The sequence below is a fragment of the Chiloscyllium plagiosum genome, chromosome 22, assembly GCF_004010195.1.
Source record: "Chiloscyllium plagiosum isolate BGI_BamShark_2017 chromosome 22, ASM401019v2, whole genome shotgun sequence".
NCBI classification, from domain to species: Eukaryota; Metazoa; Chordata; class Chondrichthyes; order Orectolobiformes; family Hemiscylliidae; genus Chiloscyllium; species Chiloscyllium plagiosum.
Genome location: NC_057731.1, coordinates 876,211 through 893,218, shown reverse-complemented (window position 1 = coordinate 893,218; position 17,008 = coordinate 876,211). Strand labels below are relative to the sequence as shown.

Genomic DNA, 17,008 nt, shown 5'->3' with positions numbered 1-17,008 from the left:
CACCCCTCAGCTTCTCTTGCCCTTTTCCTTCCCCACTCCTGGGCATTAATCCACTGCTTCTTTCCTTGCCCAGGGTTAAGGGACCCAATGGCCATTGAAAGGACGAATCTCCTCAATATGGCAAACCTCAGCATCAAGGGACTGATTGAATCAGCTCTGAGCTTTGGGCGGACTCTGGACTCGGACTATGCCCCATTGCAACAATTCTTTGTAGTGCTGGAACACTGCCTGAAGCATGGGCTAAAAGGTAAAAGTTTTCAGTTTTCCCAGGAATGATGGAAATGCTGTTCTCCCCCTTATTGTTTTGAATACGTCAGTTAGCCTGGCCGAAGGGGCTATCACTGAGTTGCTTTCTCTGATGTCAATGGTGGTGGTCATTTCCCTCAATTATGAATATTTCTTGGTGGTACTTGTATTAATTTTCTAACTGAGAGAATTCTGTGGTCTTCTCTCCATCCCCATTCTTCCCCAGTCTGACTTTATTCTGGAGCTCACCCTTTCCCTATAAGGTGATCCAGTCAGTGTTAACCAAACATTCAACCGTTCAGAGAATGATAGCTGTTCCTCATCTGGTATTATTGTTGTTGGAGAAAGTGAGGACGGCAAATGCTGAGGTTCAGCAGTGTGGCGATGGGGTTGTTTGGTGTGGGCATCTTGGAATTGTTCTGTGAAGCGCTCTGCATCCTATCTCCCCAGTGTAAAGGGGACCGCATCAGGAGCAAAGGATACAGTAAATGACATGTGGAAGTGCAGGTGAAACTTTGATGGATGTGGAAGGCTCCTTTGAGGCCTTGGATGGAGGTGAGAGGGGAGGTGTGGGCGCAGGTTTTGCAACCCTTTCAGTGACCGGGGAAGATGCCGGGAGGGGAGGTGTGTTGGTGGGGAGCATGGATCTGACAAGGGAATCGCAGAGAGAGCGGAGCGGTCTTTACGGAAAGTGGATAGGTTGGGGAGGGAAATGTATCTCTGGTGGTGGGGTCCGTTTGTAGGTGGCAGAAATGGAGGAGGATGATGCAATGTAAATGGAGGTTGGTGGCCTGGAAGGTGAGCACCTGGGCGGGGGGTGAGGTGTCTATCCTTGTTGCGGTTGGAGGGGTGGGGTGCAAGGGCGGAGGTGCAGGAAGTAGATAAGATGCGCTGGAGAGCGTCATCAACCATGTGGCAGGGGAAATTGCGGTCTTTAAAGAAGGAGGCAATCTCCTGGGAGCAGATGCTGCGGAGGAATTGTGAATAAGGGAGGGTGGGAAGAGGTGTAGTCCAGATAGCTGTGGGAATCGATGGGTTTGTAGAAAATGCTAGTATTGAGTTGGTCCCTGTTAATGGAGATGGAGAGGTCCAGGAAGAGGGGGCAAGTGTCTGAGATGGTCCAGGTGAATTTAAGGTCAGGGTGGAATGTGTTGTGAAGTTGATGAACTGTTCGAACTCCTTATGGGAACACGAGATGGCACTGATGCAGTCATCAATGTAGCGGAGGAAAAGGTGGGGAATGGTACGGAAGATGGACTGTTCCATGTAGCCGGCAAAGAGATAGGCATAACTGGGATCCATGCGGGTGCCCATGGCTATCCCTTTCATTTGGAGGAAGTGGGAGGATTCAAAGGAGAAATTATTGAGGACCAGTTCAGCCAAACGAATTAGTGTCAGTGGAGGGTACTGATGGGGAGATCAGATAGTAATACTATTTGTAACTTGATCTTTTTTACCCTTCTGCACCAGTGAGGAAGTCATTCCTGGGTCAGAATAAGTCGTTGTGGGGCCCCTTGGAGCTGGTGGAGAAACTTTGTCCTGAGGTCGCCGAGATCGCAGCCAGTGTTCGGGACCTGCCTGGCTTAAAGTAAGGATTTAGATTTCACGTTCTCCAGGGAAAGCCATAATATCCCAGAAACAAGGTCAGGGAGATCTTGCTGCAACCCTGAGCTCTGTGGGATCCATCCAGCCTGACCTGCAGGGACACCACTATCTCATCTTAGTTTCAGTTACTGGGCAGTGATCCCTGTGGGAATAAGCACACAAGGGATTGCCTCAAATCTTTGTTGATCAGGTTCTTGAGAATGTTATTCTTGAGTGGGATGTTGGAGCATCTTGAGGTATTTCCTCAAATGCAGAAACATGAGAACAGTAGAGTCATTTCAGCCCCTCAAGCCTGTATAAAGGATGCTTTTTCAAAGCTGATATCAAAAATACGATACTACCGATAGTGGAAATTTGAAATAAAAAGAGAAAATGCAAAATACCCCCACCTCATCCTAGTTTCAAACTTCCAGCCCACACTGTCCCCTTGACCTGTCCGGACTTGTCTATCAACTTCATCTCCTCCCCCACTCACCTATTGTACTCTATGCTACTTTCTCCCCACTCCCACCCTCCTCTAGCTTATCTCTCCACGCTTCAGGCTCTCTGCCTTTATTCCTGATGAAGGGCTTTTGCCTGAAACGTCGATTTTGCTGCTCGTCGAATGCTGCCTGATTGCTGTGCTCTTCCAGCACCACTGATCCAAAATACCCAACATGTCAGGAAGTGTCTGGCATGAGAAAGAGTTAATAACCCTTCATCAGAACTTGGAAAGATTTGATAATATAACAGGGTTTAAGCAAATAAGAGGCTGGGAAAGTGAAGTGTGAACAAAAGGAAGTTCAGTGGTAGCAGTAAAATGTAACTGTCCACCCTAAAAGATGACGGTTGGAATGAGAATTAAGATTCTCATTCGTCCGGGCCACCCGGACGAACCAATCCAACCAACCTGTTGCACAGCATTTCAACTCCCCCTCCCACTCCTCCAGCAATAAAGTTTCAACAAATGAGAATTAAGATTGCAAGATAATGTCCAAAGCTCATTAAATATGAATGTCTTTACTAAATTTGAACTACCTCCTTTACTCCAGTTTCACTACTACCCCCTTCTCAGTAACCCATTAAGTTATGGTCCCATTTTATCCTGCCTCACTACTCTCTTTGCATTAGAGTATTGTGTACAGTTCTGGAAACCATTTTCTAAGCAGGCTGTGACTGCACTGGAGAGGGTGCAGAGGAGATTAGCAGTTCTGTTGCCAGGGCTCAATGACCTCACTATCTCCAGGGATTCCCTCCCCTCCCACCGGACCAATGGAAACCGGCCTCCAACCTGGTAGTCTATCAAGCCCAGACAGCCCACTTCTACCTCCCTCCCAAAATGCACAAACCAGACTGTCCAGGTAAGCCATCATAACAGTCTTTCCTACTTCACTGAACTCATTTGCTCCTATCTGGATGTATCCTCTCTCTACTTGTCTGGATCCTGCCCACCTACATGCACGATTCCTCTAATGCTCTCCGCCATTTTGACTATTTCCAGATCCCTGGCCCTAACTGCCTCCTATTCAACATGGATGTCCAAACCCTCTGTACCTTCATTCCCCACAAGGATGGTCTGAGAGCTCTGGACTTCTTCCTCAACTAGAGTCCTGAACAATCCCCATCCACCACCATCTCCTCCGCCTGGCTGAACTTATTTCACTGAACAATTTCTCCTTTAATTCATCTCACTTCTCCCAAGTCTTCTGCCGAGTGGTTATGGGCATCCACATGGGTCCCGGTTATGGCTGCCTTTTTAAAGGGTATGTGGAACGATCCTTGTTCGAGTTTTACACTGGCCTCCTCCACAACCTCTTTCAGTACATCAGTGACTGCTTCGGTGCTGCTTCATGCTTTCGTCAGAACCTTGAAAATTTTGTTCATTTTGCCTCCAACTTCCACTCCTCTACAACTTTTACATAGTCAGTTTGACACCTCTGTCTCCATTTCAGGGAATAAACTGTCCACTGACTCCCAAAGGACCTTCACTACAGCTCGTCACATTACACGTCCTGCAAGGACTCCATCCCATTCTCCCAGTTCCTCCACATATGTCTCACCTATTCAGATGATGCCACCTTCCAAAACAATGCTGTTGACATTGCTAGTTTCTTCCCTGACATTGTGGTTGACTGGGCCCTCAATCGCATCTGACTTATCAACCATGCTTCTGCCCTTGCGCCTTCACATCACTCTCAACATTGTGATCGGGTTCCCCTTGTCCTCACTTATTGCTCTATCAGCCTCCACATTCAAAGGATTTTTCTTGGTCATTTCAGACAACTCGTGCAAAACGCCACCATCAAACACACCTTCCCCTCACTCCCCCTAGTATTTCGCTAGGATCATTCACTCCAGGACTCCCTAGAGGACTCCTCTTCTGCAACCACCAAGACCACCACCACCACCCTTTACAGCACTTTCCCATGTAACCACAGAAGATGCAACATATGCCCCTTCACCACCCCTCTGGTCACCATCTGAGGGCCTGAACAGTCTTTTCGGCAGCATTTCACCTGTACCACCTCCATTCTTGTGTATTGTATTCACTGCACTCAATACGGCCTACTCTGCATTGGAGAAACCAAACACAGACTGGGTGACTGCGGAACACCTCCCGTTTGTGCACAAGCATGACCCCAACCTTGCCACAGCCGGTCATTTTAACACACCATCCTGTTTGTGTGCCCACGTATCTGTCCTCTGCATGGTGCAGTGCTCCAATTCATCACAGCGCAAACTGGAGGAACAACATCTTCAGACTATGCACTTCATCCTTATGGCCTTAATATTGAGTTCAACACCTTCAAATTATGTACCAACTCCCATTTCTTCCCTTTCTTTTAGCTTGTTACATTCTGTTCTCATTGTCCTCTCTCCGCTCCTCCCATTCCCAGTGGGACTCTATCCTTTCAATTCTGGCAGTTCGACACACCATTGTTGTATCATTCTTACATTCTGATCATTTAGTCTAAATGATCAATATCTTTTCTCCACCAGTATATGACACCCACCACCCACACTAACTGTAGCATAAATGCTGTTTCCTCCACACTTCAACTCTAACGAAGAGTCATCTAGACTGAACATGAGATTGCGCTTTCTCCATGGATGCTGTCTGACCCATTGTGATTTCCAGCATCTGTTACTTTGTTTCAAGATTACCAGGATGTTGCCAGGGCTGAAAAATGTGTTGCTGGAAAAGTGCGGCAGGTCAAGCAGCATCCAAGGAGCAGGAGAATCGATGTTTCGGGCCTAAGTCCTTCTTCAGGAATGAGGAGGGTGTGCCAAGCAGGCTAAGATAAAAGGTAGGGAGGAGGGACTTGGGGGAGGAGTGATAGGTGGAAGGTGGTTAAGGTGAGGGTGATAGGCCGGAGAGGGGGTGGGGGCGGAGAGGTCGGGAAGAAGATTGCAGGTCAAGAAGGCGGTGCTGAGTCCAAGGGTTGGGACTGAGATAAGGTGGGGGGAGGGGAAATGAGGAAGCTGGAGAAATCTGCATTCATCCCTTGTGGTTGGAGGGTTCCTAGGCGGAAGATGAGGAGCTCGTCTTCCAGGCGTCGTGTTGCCATGGTCTGGTGATGGAGGAGGCCAAGGACCTGCATGTCCTTGGCGAGGTGGGAGGGGGAATTAAAGTGTTCCGCCACGGGGCGGTTGGGTTGGTTGGTGCGGGTGTCCCAGAGGTGTTCTCTGAAACGTTCCGCAAGTAGGCGGCCTGTCTCCCCAATGTAGAGGAGACTGCAGAGTGTATGAAGTGAGACTGGGCAGACTGAGGTTGTTTTTCTCGGAACAGAGGAGACTGAAAGGGGACGTGATTGAGATATATAAAATTATGAAGGGCATTGATCGAGTGGTTGGGAAAAGCCTATTCCCTTGATAGCGATCAATGACGGGGGCACGTAGACTTAAGGTAAAGGGGCAGAAAACTTTGAGGTGATGTAAGGAAAGTCTTTTTCACCCAAGGGGTGATGGGAATCTGAAACTCACTGCCTGTAAAGATGGCAAAGGCAGAAACCCTCAACATTTTAACAAGTGTTTAGATGTGCACTTGTGATGTCAAAGTATACGAGGGTTTGGGCCAAGTGCAGGAAAACGGGATTGGAATAGTTAGGTCGTTCTTTTTGACTGGCACAATTGTGATGGGCTGATGGCTCTTTTTTAAGTATACTTTTATTGAAAAATAGATATTTTTAATATTACAACAAATACAAAACAATACCAACCCGCCCTCATGTACAAATGTATAAATATATCTAGAAAAATATATATTAAAAACCCCAACTAACAATTTAACTAAATAAATAATAAACAGCAACAAACCGATAAATAATAATAACTCAACGCAGCCGAACAAAACACTCATACGTTCGCAGTTCCTCCTCCCTGGATATTGGACTGGCAAAGCAGAATTGTTACGGCAATTGCAATCAGACTGATAAAGACTTTGTCTATTTATCCGATCCATGCCTCTCATAATTTTGTTAACCTCTATAAGGTCACACCTCAGCCTCCGATGCTCCAGGGAAAACAGCCCCAGCCTGTTCAACCTCTCCCTATAGCTCAAATTCTCCAACCCTGGCAATACACTTGTAAATCTTTTCTGAATCCTTGCAAGTTTCACAACATCTTTCTGATAGGAAGGAGACCAGAATTGCATGCAATATTTCAACAGTGGCCTAACCAATGTCCTGTAAAGTCTCAACATGACCTCCCAATTCCTGTATTCAATACTCTGACCAATAAAGGAAAGCATACCAAACGCCGCCTTTACTATCCTATCTACCTGCGACTTGGGTAGGAGAGTCCAGAACTAGAGGGGAAAGATATGAGAGACCTAATGGGCAACATGTTCACGCAGAGGGTGGTTCGTGTATGGAATGAGCTGCCAGAGGCAGTGATGGAGGCTAGTACATTTAAAAGGCATTTGGATGGGTATATGAATAAGAAGGGTTTGGAGGAATATGGGCCTGATACTGGCAGGTGGGACTAGATTAGGTTGGGATACCTGGTCGGCATGGACGGGTTGGACCGAAGGGTCTGTTTCCGTGCTGTACATCTCTATGACTCTATGATGGCCCTTTTTATGTGCTGTAGTCCTCAATGACTGAGTATCCCTGTTACCTCCATTAGTTAGTCACAAATATTTTATATCCTTACAAGTACCCAAAGAACCATAAGTTCCCTGCTGATTGGACTACAAGCAGTTGATCAGCTACTCGGCCAAGCAGTAAGTCACCATTTTATAACAATTTGTATCCCCTCCTTTGCAGGTTGGTGGCTGTTTCATAAGATCATTTGGTCTCTTCAGAAATGAGTTTAACCTGAAGAATCCTGTTTTTGTTCAAGCAACTATATTGAGCACTCCTCTGATTAGTGAGAAAACTGGGAGACTAAATCACAGCTCCTACAAGAGGTTGGATGGAGGCCGTATAGTTAGGGTAGCTGTGAGAGCCAGAGGTGGTTGTTGGTTGACAGCCTTTGCTGTGGAATTCGTTTAAATTATATTGCAAAGGGACCAAATGCAGATAAGAAAGGAAGAGGCTGAGGGTAAATGTGTGGGAGGTTGTGATGTAACTGTGTGGATTAACTAGAGGGAAGAATGAAAGCAAACGAGAACAGTTGCTCCCAGCTGGGAGACGTTGGAGAGAGGCTGGAGGACGATGATGTGAAGGTCTCCCGACAGGCAAACAATAATGAGACCAAGCCTGTCGTGGTCACTGTGACATCAGATGTCAGAACTGTTCCATTTCCGTGGAAGGACAAGGACCTGATTGGAAGGATTCAAATATAGAATTCCAGGAAGTAAATTTGGGAGGCAACAACATGGTCAAGTACTTTTGAGGGGAAATAGAGATTGGTTGGTAGATTGCAAAGGCACATACATTCTTTTGTAGGGGTGAAAGCAGATGGACAGCAGAATTGGGTGGGTCAATGCCAGAGAAAGCGTGCCTATCAACAATATGAGCCAATACAAGGACGTTGGGATTTTGGGTGGCCAGCAATTTGGTGGGAATGGAGTAAGTGATGGCCTATGCCCTCTCGTGATTGACCCTCAATCATGGAAGCAGCTGCTCTCTATTCACCCTGTCCATACCCCTCATGATCTTATAGACTTCAACATGTCCCCCTTCAGTCGTCTTTGCTCTAAAGAAAACAATGGGGTAGCACAGTGGTTAGCACTGCTGCCTCAGCACCAGGAACCCAGGTTCAATTCCAGCCTTGGGCAGCTATCTGTGTGGAGTTTTCACATTCTCTGTGTCTGCATGGGTTTCTTGTGCTCCGGTTTCCTCCCACAGTCCAAAGATGAGCAAATCAGGTGAACTGGCCATTCTAAATTGCCCATAGTGTTAGGTGCATCATTTGGAGGGAAATGGGTCTGGGTGGGTTACTCTTCCGAAGGTCGGTTTGGACTTTTTGGGCCAAAGGGCCTGTTTCCACACCATAGGTAAATCTAATCTAATTCAAGCCTATCTATTCCCTCCTTGTAGTTCAATTCCTACATCCTAGGCAACACCTTTGTGAACCTACCCTTTATCCCCTTCAGTGCTATCACATTTTTCCTGTGGTGAGGTGACTAAAACTGCACACAGTACTCCAGTTGTTGGCCTGACCAAGGTTCTGTACAACTCAACATTACGTCCTTGGTCTTATACTCTATGCCCTGACTCCCTCATCCTGTTTCTCCTTCCAAAGTGGATCACCTTGTACTTAACAGGATTATTACCATCTGACACTGGTCTGCCCGTCTGATCCGCCCATCAATATCTCCCTGTAATCTACAACCATCATCTTTACTGCTGACCACTCTACCAGTCTTGGTGTTGTCTGCCAATTTGCTTAACATTCCTTTCACGTTTTCAATCTATATAATTTATGTATTTAACAAACAGTAAGGGTTCCAGATCTTTATCGTACACTGCTGGACACTGGCCTCCAGTCACTCTAGCAACCTTCTACCACTATGCTTTGTGTTCTATGACTCAGTTTCTGATCTATCTTGCCACGTTTCCCTGAATTCCATGTGCATTAACCTGCTGTTTCCCTGGTTAACCTTTTAATGTATGTATAAAATATTTTAGGATTCTCCCTAATCCTGTTTGCAAGTCCTTTCTCGTGCCCCTTTTTGCTCTTCTGATTGCTTTCTTAAGTTCCTTCCTGGAACTCCTGTATTTGTCTAGGACCATAGCTGAATTGCTTCCTTTGGACTTGCTAAAAGACCTGCTCTTCTACCTTATCCAGTCCTGAATTGTCCCAGACACCCAGGGTTCTCTGGCATTCTTCCTCCTATGTTTCCCTCCAAAGGGTACGTGTTAGACCCAGTTCCTTTTGAATGCCCTGTATTGCTCCATTGTAAACTTACTTGCAAGGAAACGTTCCCAGTCTACTATGGCCAGATTCTGCTTTTTTAAAATAAAACCTGTCTTTCCCCAATCCAAAGGCGTCTTTTGTAGACCATGATTTTTCTTGTCCAGAACAAATTTGAACTGTACCGTATTGTGGTTGCTATCTCTAAAATATTCCTGCACTTTCCCCAGATCTTGCACTGCGCTATCCCTTGTTAGGCTTTCTACGTATTGATATTTTAAAAAAAAAAAATCCCCAGGATACATTTCGAGAAATCCATTCTCTCTGAATCCTTAACACTTTTTCTGATTTATGTTGCATAAGTTGAAATCCCTAGTATAATTACACAATTATATACACCTCTGTCTACATATTTTCTGCTCTATTTTCTGCTGAATCTTTGGGAGCGTATAATATATTCCCAGTGAATTAGCTGCCACTTTATCATTCCTAAATTCTACTCACAAAACCTCATGAGGATCCTTCCAAGATATCTGTCCTTATTGTAGTAATTGAGCCCTTTATTAATAGTGCTACACCAACCCCCTTTCTACACCCTCCACTGTCTCACCTAAAGGCCTGTAGCCTGGAATGTTAAGTTGCCAGTTCAGACCTTTCCTCAATCATGTTCGTGATGACAATAATATCATACTTCAATGTGTCAGTCCACCCCATAAACTCATCAGTCTTACCTATTACACTCTCACCATTAAAGACTATCCAGCCTTGCCGAATTCTCTTGACACTCAACATAGCTGAACTCATTCTGACTTGCTTCCTTTGTTATGGCATGATGTGTCTCTGTTTCATCGATATTTTGTGTTCCCTTCCCCTGTGAATCCAGTTGAAACTGATCCCCATAGCACTAGTAAACCTACCTGCAAGGATATTGGTTCCAGTGGTTCAGGTGCAGGCCATACTGTTTGTACGTGTCCCACCTCTTCCAAAATCGGTCCTAGTGATCCAGGAATCTAAAACCCTCCCTCTTGCACCAACCCTTGAACCATGCATACATCTGTCCTAATCTCGTTGTAAACTCACTTGAACGTGGCACCAGGAGTAATCCAGAGATTACAACTGGTGGAGGTCCTGCTTTTTAATCTATTTCCTGGCTCCCTGAATTCTTGATGCATGACCTCATTCCTCAATTTGCCCATATCATTGTTACCAACATTTACCAAGATCTCTAACTCATCACCCCTTTCAGGGTGCCCTACAGCTTTTCAATTATATCCCTGACCCGACACCAGGGAGGCAACAGACTGTGCTGGAGTCACATCTTTGGCTGCAGAAATGCCTGTCAGCTCCAGTGACTAAAGAATCCCCTATCTCTCATATCAGTCAAGCCACATGTGGTGCCAGAAGCTTGACTTTGACTGCATTCCTTTGATGTACCAGCACACTCAGTAGGTTCCATAATGGAATACCAGTTAGTGGGACCTGAGGGAACTCCTGTTTTTTTTCTGGACTTTCTGGTGGTCACCCTCTTCCCTCAAGTCCCTTTAGTTGCGGTGTGACCATCTCCATAAATGTGCTATCCACATAACACTCAACCTTGCAGATGTTCCGCAGTGTCTTCAACCGCAGCTCAAGCTTCAAGACCCAGAGCTCCAACTTCTGCAGCTAGGCACACTTCTGGCACATAGTCATCTAGAACAATATGTGAAAACCTTTGGGCCATTTGATCAAGCTTAAACATTTTGCATAGTCCTATTACATCTGATGCAGAATCTTCAACAGTTCTGTCCACCCAGGACCCAGTGGATTGTTTACTCATTTCAAAAATAAAATGGTGAAAAGTCCTGGTAGGGAGATAGTGGGCTTGATGCAGCTAACCAGGGAGTTGTGCCTTGGGGATAGTTGAGTTACTGGCAAGAGGGGCAGGTAATCATAAAATCCCTACAGTGTGGAAACAGGCCATTTGGCCATCAAGTCCACATTAACCACCTGAAGAGCATCCCACCCAGTCCCATTCCCCGTCCCTGTAACTCCACGTTTATCATGGCTAATCCACCTAGCCTGCACATCCCCAGACACTATGGACAATTTAGTATGGCCAATCCACCTAACCTGAACATCTTTCAACTGTGGAAGGAAACTGGAGCACCTAGAGGATACCCACGCAGACATGGGGAGAACATGCAAATTCCACACTGAGTTGCCCAAAGCTCAAACTGAACTTGGGTTCCTGATGCTGAGTCAGCAGTGCTAACTACTGTGCCACCCAATTCAGTGGATGATGAGTTTTGGAGCATTAGAGAAATGGACTTCAATACTTTCGGGGCAAAGTTTTGAACTGGGAAGGATCTGATGCAGGTTTGGAGTGCCAAAGGCATGCTCTACCTCTTTAGATTGGAGTTTGTAACAGAAGCTAGATTGATGGATATGCTGGCATTTACTGACTTTGCTTGGGCTTGGTGTGGCCAGTGACTAGAAGGAGCAGGCAAGCACATAGAGAGTAGGTTTTTCAGCACTGTCCATAGTGGTGTATCTTTGTTACTCGGATTGCCTCCAGTATTTTTGATGTTCAATTCTATCTTGCAGAGAGGTTTGGCAGACATAGCCCAAGTTAAATAAAATATAAATCTTGCTCTCAACTGTCCATATCAATCCAGGTATGCTGGCAAAGTTATATACAGAATAAAACTCCTTCTGCACAGTTCACGTCAAGAACTCCAAAGACAAACACAGCTGACAGTGATGTACGAAAGTAAAGCTCCATCTACTCTTATAAACTGACAGCAAAGTTCCCCGACACAGTCCCCATCAAACACTCCCAGGACAAGAACAGCATTGGAATTAGGTATAGAGTAAATCTCCCTCAACTTTTTCAAATAGAAAATAAAGCTTCATACTCACTTAAATGGAAAGTGAACCTCCCTCAATATTGTCCCCATCAAACTCTCCCAGAACAGGGACAGCATGGAGTTAGAGAAAATCTCCTCCTACTCTTTTAACTGAAAATAAAGCTTCCTCTATGCCATACTTGTCAAATATATTTCCAGGACAGGGACCGCACGAGGTTAGATACAGAATAAAGCTCCATGTATAGTGACTACTTCAAACACTCCCTTCTTAGATTAAGATAAATGCTCAGCACACCATTAAGGGCTGAAAGGCCTGTACTATACTGTACTGTTCTATGTAGGCACACTACGGAATAGATAAAAATTCCCGATCTACACTGAACAATGAAACACTCCCATGTGACCTGAAAGGAATTTCCTATTCCCAATGCCATTCATGCCCTTTTCCTTTCTTGAAGAAGGAAATGCTGACGGTTTTGACCTCTTCCTTATGCAGGACCCCTTTGGGCCGAGCCCGTGCTTGGTTACGACTTGCTATGATGCAGAAAAAGCTGGCGGATTATCTGCGGTGCATGATCATCAGAAGGGATCTGTTCAGGTGCTTCCTCTTATCTTTGTCTATTATGTAATGTGAGAATTGTACGAGTTTAAGCATGTACTGCCCCTCTGGCAGTCCCTTTGCCTCATGGGTTGTACTGAACTCTGGGTGTAAAACTGAACAGATTAAGTTAAAGTGTGGTCTGTGAACCTCCGAAGAGATCCTCAGTGGGCTCTGTTTTGTGCCTGCTCCATGTTGTGGTTCCTCCTTTCTGTGAGTTGTCCAATCAATGATGTGGTAGAGCTTTACATTTTGTGTAGAGAAGTGCACTGGTGACACACATCATCTTTTCACTTCTAGGTGCCTAGTGATGGTTGTAATGAGGCACCAATTTAAGACTGATGAGGAACCTCTTCTCTGAAGGTGGTGCATCTTCAGCATTCTTTAACACAGAGCTATGGGGGCAGAGTGTTTTTATAGATTTAAAGCTGAGATAAGTTAATGATCAGTAGGGGAATTTAGGATTATGGCGGAAAGGCAGGAAAGTGGACATGAGGAATGTTGGATCAGTCCTGATTCTATTGAATGGCAGAACAGGTTTAGGGCCTATTCTTGTTCCGACTACTTATGGTTCTCCGTCAACCTGTTTCTTGAATTGAGTGCGACTCATCCAGTGGGCCCATTGTTGGGATTGTTTCAGATCAGTGTTGGTAAGTTTGCATTTAACGTGGGATTGAGCTGTGCTCATTAAGTCAGTGTTCAACTAAAAGGCCTGCACTGTGCTGAGTGAATTGATCCTGGTTGCAAGCAGCAATGGGACTGAGGGACAGAATTTCCTACAGTTGAAAAATGCAGCCATAATGGGTGAGAAAAAAGAAGAGTTGAGTGGTCATGGCTCTGTGGTGCTGTGGTGGAAAAGGCTGCACCCATATTGGCGGAGAATTGCATTGACAAGGTACAAAGTATTGTTTGTAACCAAATTCCAGCAAGTTATTACACTTGGGACAAAGGGAGAGAACATCTGAACATAATTTTAATTGAAATAGTTGGTAAAAATGAAATGTTGTTCAGAAATTGCCCTGTAATGTAATTGACCAAACTGAAAGGTGAGATGCTAAGTCACTGTTCTGTGTGCTCCTTTGATGACAGTGAGTTTTATGAGGAGCATGCATTGATGATGGAAGAGGAAGGGGCGGTGATTGTTGGACTGCTTGTTGGACTCAATGTCATCGATGCCAACCTGTGTGTCAAGGGAGAAGATCTGGATTCACTGGTAAGACTGACTTCTATATGCCACATTTCCCACTCTCGTCAGGCGAGCGGTGATTCGGCGTTGGGCTCTTCCCTGTTCACTTGCAGTTACTAGGGGAGTCCTGGTTAGTTTATTTTTTTGCTGCCAAGTAATAAGCTTAAATTCAGTGGGTTGTCACGTCTGATCTGAGGTTGTACACAAAGCTAAAGGATGGCAAGGCCACACCAGCATGCGCGCGCCACCTCTCAGCAATCATTTCACCATGCTGCCACCGCGACACCAGAGAGCCAGCCACCCGTATGTCGCACACTGATGGTGGCAACAACCTAGAACATTACAGCACAGTACAGGCTCTTCGGCCCTCAATGTTGCGCTGACCTGTGGAACCAATCTGAAGCCTATCTAACCGACAGTATTCCAGGTTTATACAATGACCATTTAAGTGCCCTCAAAGTTGACGCGTCTACATTTGATGCAGGCAGTGCATTCCATGCCCCTACTACTCTGAGTAAATAAACTCTCTCTGACATCTGTCCTATATTTAACACCCCTCAATTTAAAGCAATGTCCCCTCGTGTTGGTCATCACCATCCCAGGAAAAAGCTCTCACTGTCCACTCTATCTTAACCCTTTGATTATCTTATGTGTTTCAATTAAGTCACCTCTCAACCTTCTTTTCTCTAATGAAAACAGCCTCAAGTCCTTCAACCTTTCCTCATAAGATCTTCCCTCATTTCCGGGCAACATCCTGGTAGATCTCCATGACCCCTTTCCAAAGCTTCCATATCCTTTGTGGGTGGCATGGTGGCACAGTGGTTAGCACTGCTGCCTCACAGCGCCAGAGACCCGGGTTCAATTCCCGACTCAGGCGACTGACTGTGTGGAGTTTGCACATTCTCCCCGTGTCTGCGTGGGTTTCCTCTGGGTGCTCCAGTTTCCTCCCACAGTCCAAAGATGTGCACGTCAGGTGTATTGGCCATGCTAAATTGCCCGTAGTGTTAGGTAAAGGGGTAAATGTACAGGAATGGGTGGGTTACGCTTCGGCGGGTAAGTGTGGACTTGTTGGGCCGAAGGGCCTGTTTCCACACTGTAAGTAATCTAATCTAATTTAATTATAATTTAATTTAATTATAATCCTTCTTATAATGCGGTGACCAGAACAGAACGCAATACTTCCCAAGTGTGCCCTCACCAGAGTTTTGTACAGCTGCAGCATGACTTCATGGCTCCAAAACTCAACCTCCCTACCAATAAAAGCCAGTACACTGTATGCCACCTTAACAACACTATCAACCTGGGTGGCAACTTTCGGGGATCTATGCACATGGACACCGACATCTCTCTGCTCAGTTATGCTGCCAAGAATCTTACCATTAGCCCAGTACTCTTTATTCCTGTTGCTCCTTCCAAAATGAATCATTTCACACTTTTCCACATTAAACTCCACTTGCCACCTGTCAGCCCAGCTCTGCAGCTTATCGACGTCCCTCTATAACCTACAACATCCTTCAGCACTATCCACAACTCCACCGAATTTAATGCCCTCTGCAAATTTACTAACCTATCCGTCTACACCCTTATCCAGGTCATTTATAAAAATGACAAACAGCAGTGGCCCCAAAACAGATCCTTGCAGTACACCAAGAATAACTGAACACCAGGATGAATATTTCCCATCAACCACCACCCTCTATCTTTCAGCTAGCCAATTCCCGATCCAAACTGCAAATCACCCTCAATCCTATGCCTCTGTTTTTTGTGCAATAGTCTACCATGGGGAACCTGATCAAATGCCTTATTGAAATCCATACACACTACACCAACCACTTTACCTTCATCCACCGGTCACCATCTCAACTCAATAAGGTTTGTGAGGCACAGCCTCCCCTTCACAAAACCATGTTGACTATCCCTAATCAACTTATTCCTTTCTAGATGATTATAAATCCTATCTCTTATAATCTTTTCCAACACTTTACCCATAACTGAAGTAAGGCTCACTGGTCTATATTTACTACGTCTGTACGCCCTTTCTTGAACAACGGGACAACATTTGCTATCCTCCAGTCTTCTGGCACTATTCCTATAGACAATGATGACATAAAGATCAAAGCCAAAGGCTCTGCAGTCTCCTCCCTGGCTTCCCAGAGATTCCTAGGATAAATCGCATCCAGCCCAGGGGATTTATCTGTTTTCACACTTACCAGAATTGCTAACATCTCTTTCTTGTGATTCTCAATCCCGTCTAGTTTGGTAGTCCATATCTCAGTATTCTCCTTGACAAAAATGTCTTTTTCCAGTGTGAATACTGACAAAAAATATTCATTTAGTACTTCCCCTATCTCCTCAGACTCCACACACAACTTCCCACTATTGTCCTTCATTGGCCCTGATCTTACTCTGGTTATTCTTTTATTGTTGATGAAGCTATAGAAAGGTTTAGTGTTTTCCTTGATCCTATCTGCCAATGACTTCTCATGTCCCTTCCTGGCTCTTCTTAGCTCTCTCTTTAGGTCTTTCCTGGCTAACTTTGTAACTCTCATGCACCCTAACTGAGCCTTCATGTCTCATCCTTACACAAGCCGCCTTCTTGTCTCATCCTTACACAAGCCGCCTTCTTCACCTTGACAAAAGATTCAACTTCTTCTTTAGTAAACTACAGTCCCTCACTTGACCACTTCCTCCGTCCCTGACAGGTACATACGTATCAAGGACACGCAGTAGCTGTTCCTTGAATAAGCTCCACATTTCAATCATGCCCATGCAGTTTCCTTCCCTATCCTATGCATCCTAAATCCTGCCTAATCACATCATAATTGCCTTTCCCCCAGTTATAACTTGCCCTGCGGTATAAACCTATCCTGTTCCATCACTAAAGTAATCATAACCAAATTATGGTCACGATTACCAAAGTGCTCGCCTACCTTCAAATCTAACACTTGGCCTGGTTCATTACCCAGTACCAAATCCAATGTGGCCTCGCCCCTTGTTGCCCTGTCTACATACTGTGTCAGGAAATCCTCCTGCACCCATTGCACAAAAACTGACCCGTCTAAAGCACTCAAACTATAGTATTTCCAGTCGATATTTGGAAAGTTAAAGTCCCCATAATCACTACCCTGTTACTCTCACTCCTATTCCGAATCATCTTTGCTATCCTTACCTCTACATCTCTGGAACTATTTGGAGGCCTATAGAAATTTCCCAACAGGGCAACCTCTCCTGTTTCCAATCTCAGCC

At 45.3% G+C, this 17,008-nt stretch overlaps 1 protein-coding gene across 6 annotated transcripts in view; it reads left to right on the top strand.

Annotated features, from left to right (window-relative positions):
* Window positions 1-17,008, top strand: part of rufy2 (RUN and FYVE domain containing 2) — an 88,874-nt gene that overhangs the window by 1,323 nt on the left and 70,543 nt on the right. For 4 of the 6 annotated variants that reach the window (XM_043712252.1, XM_043712251.1, XM_043712255.1 and 1 more), the window contains exons 2-5: window positions 74-247; window positions 1,717-1,834; window positions 12,475-12,576; window positions 13,666-13,789. In XM_043712252.1, the coding sequence (XP_043568187.1) occupies window positions 74-247; window positions 1,717-1,834; window positions 12,475-12,576; window positions 13,666-13,789 (518 nt within the window). The remainder of the gene's footprint in view (window positions 1-73; window positions 248-1,716; window positions 1,835-12,474; window positions 12,577-13,665; window positions 13,790-17,008) is intronic. The other 2 variants (XM_043712253.1, XM_043712257.1) reach the window with 1 other exon arrangement.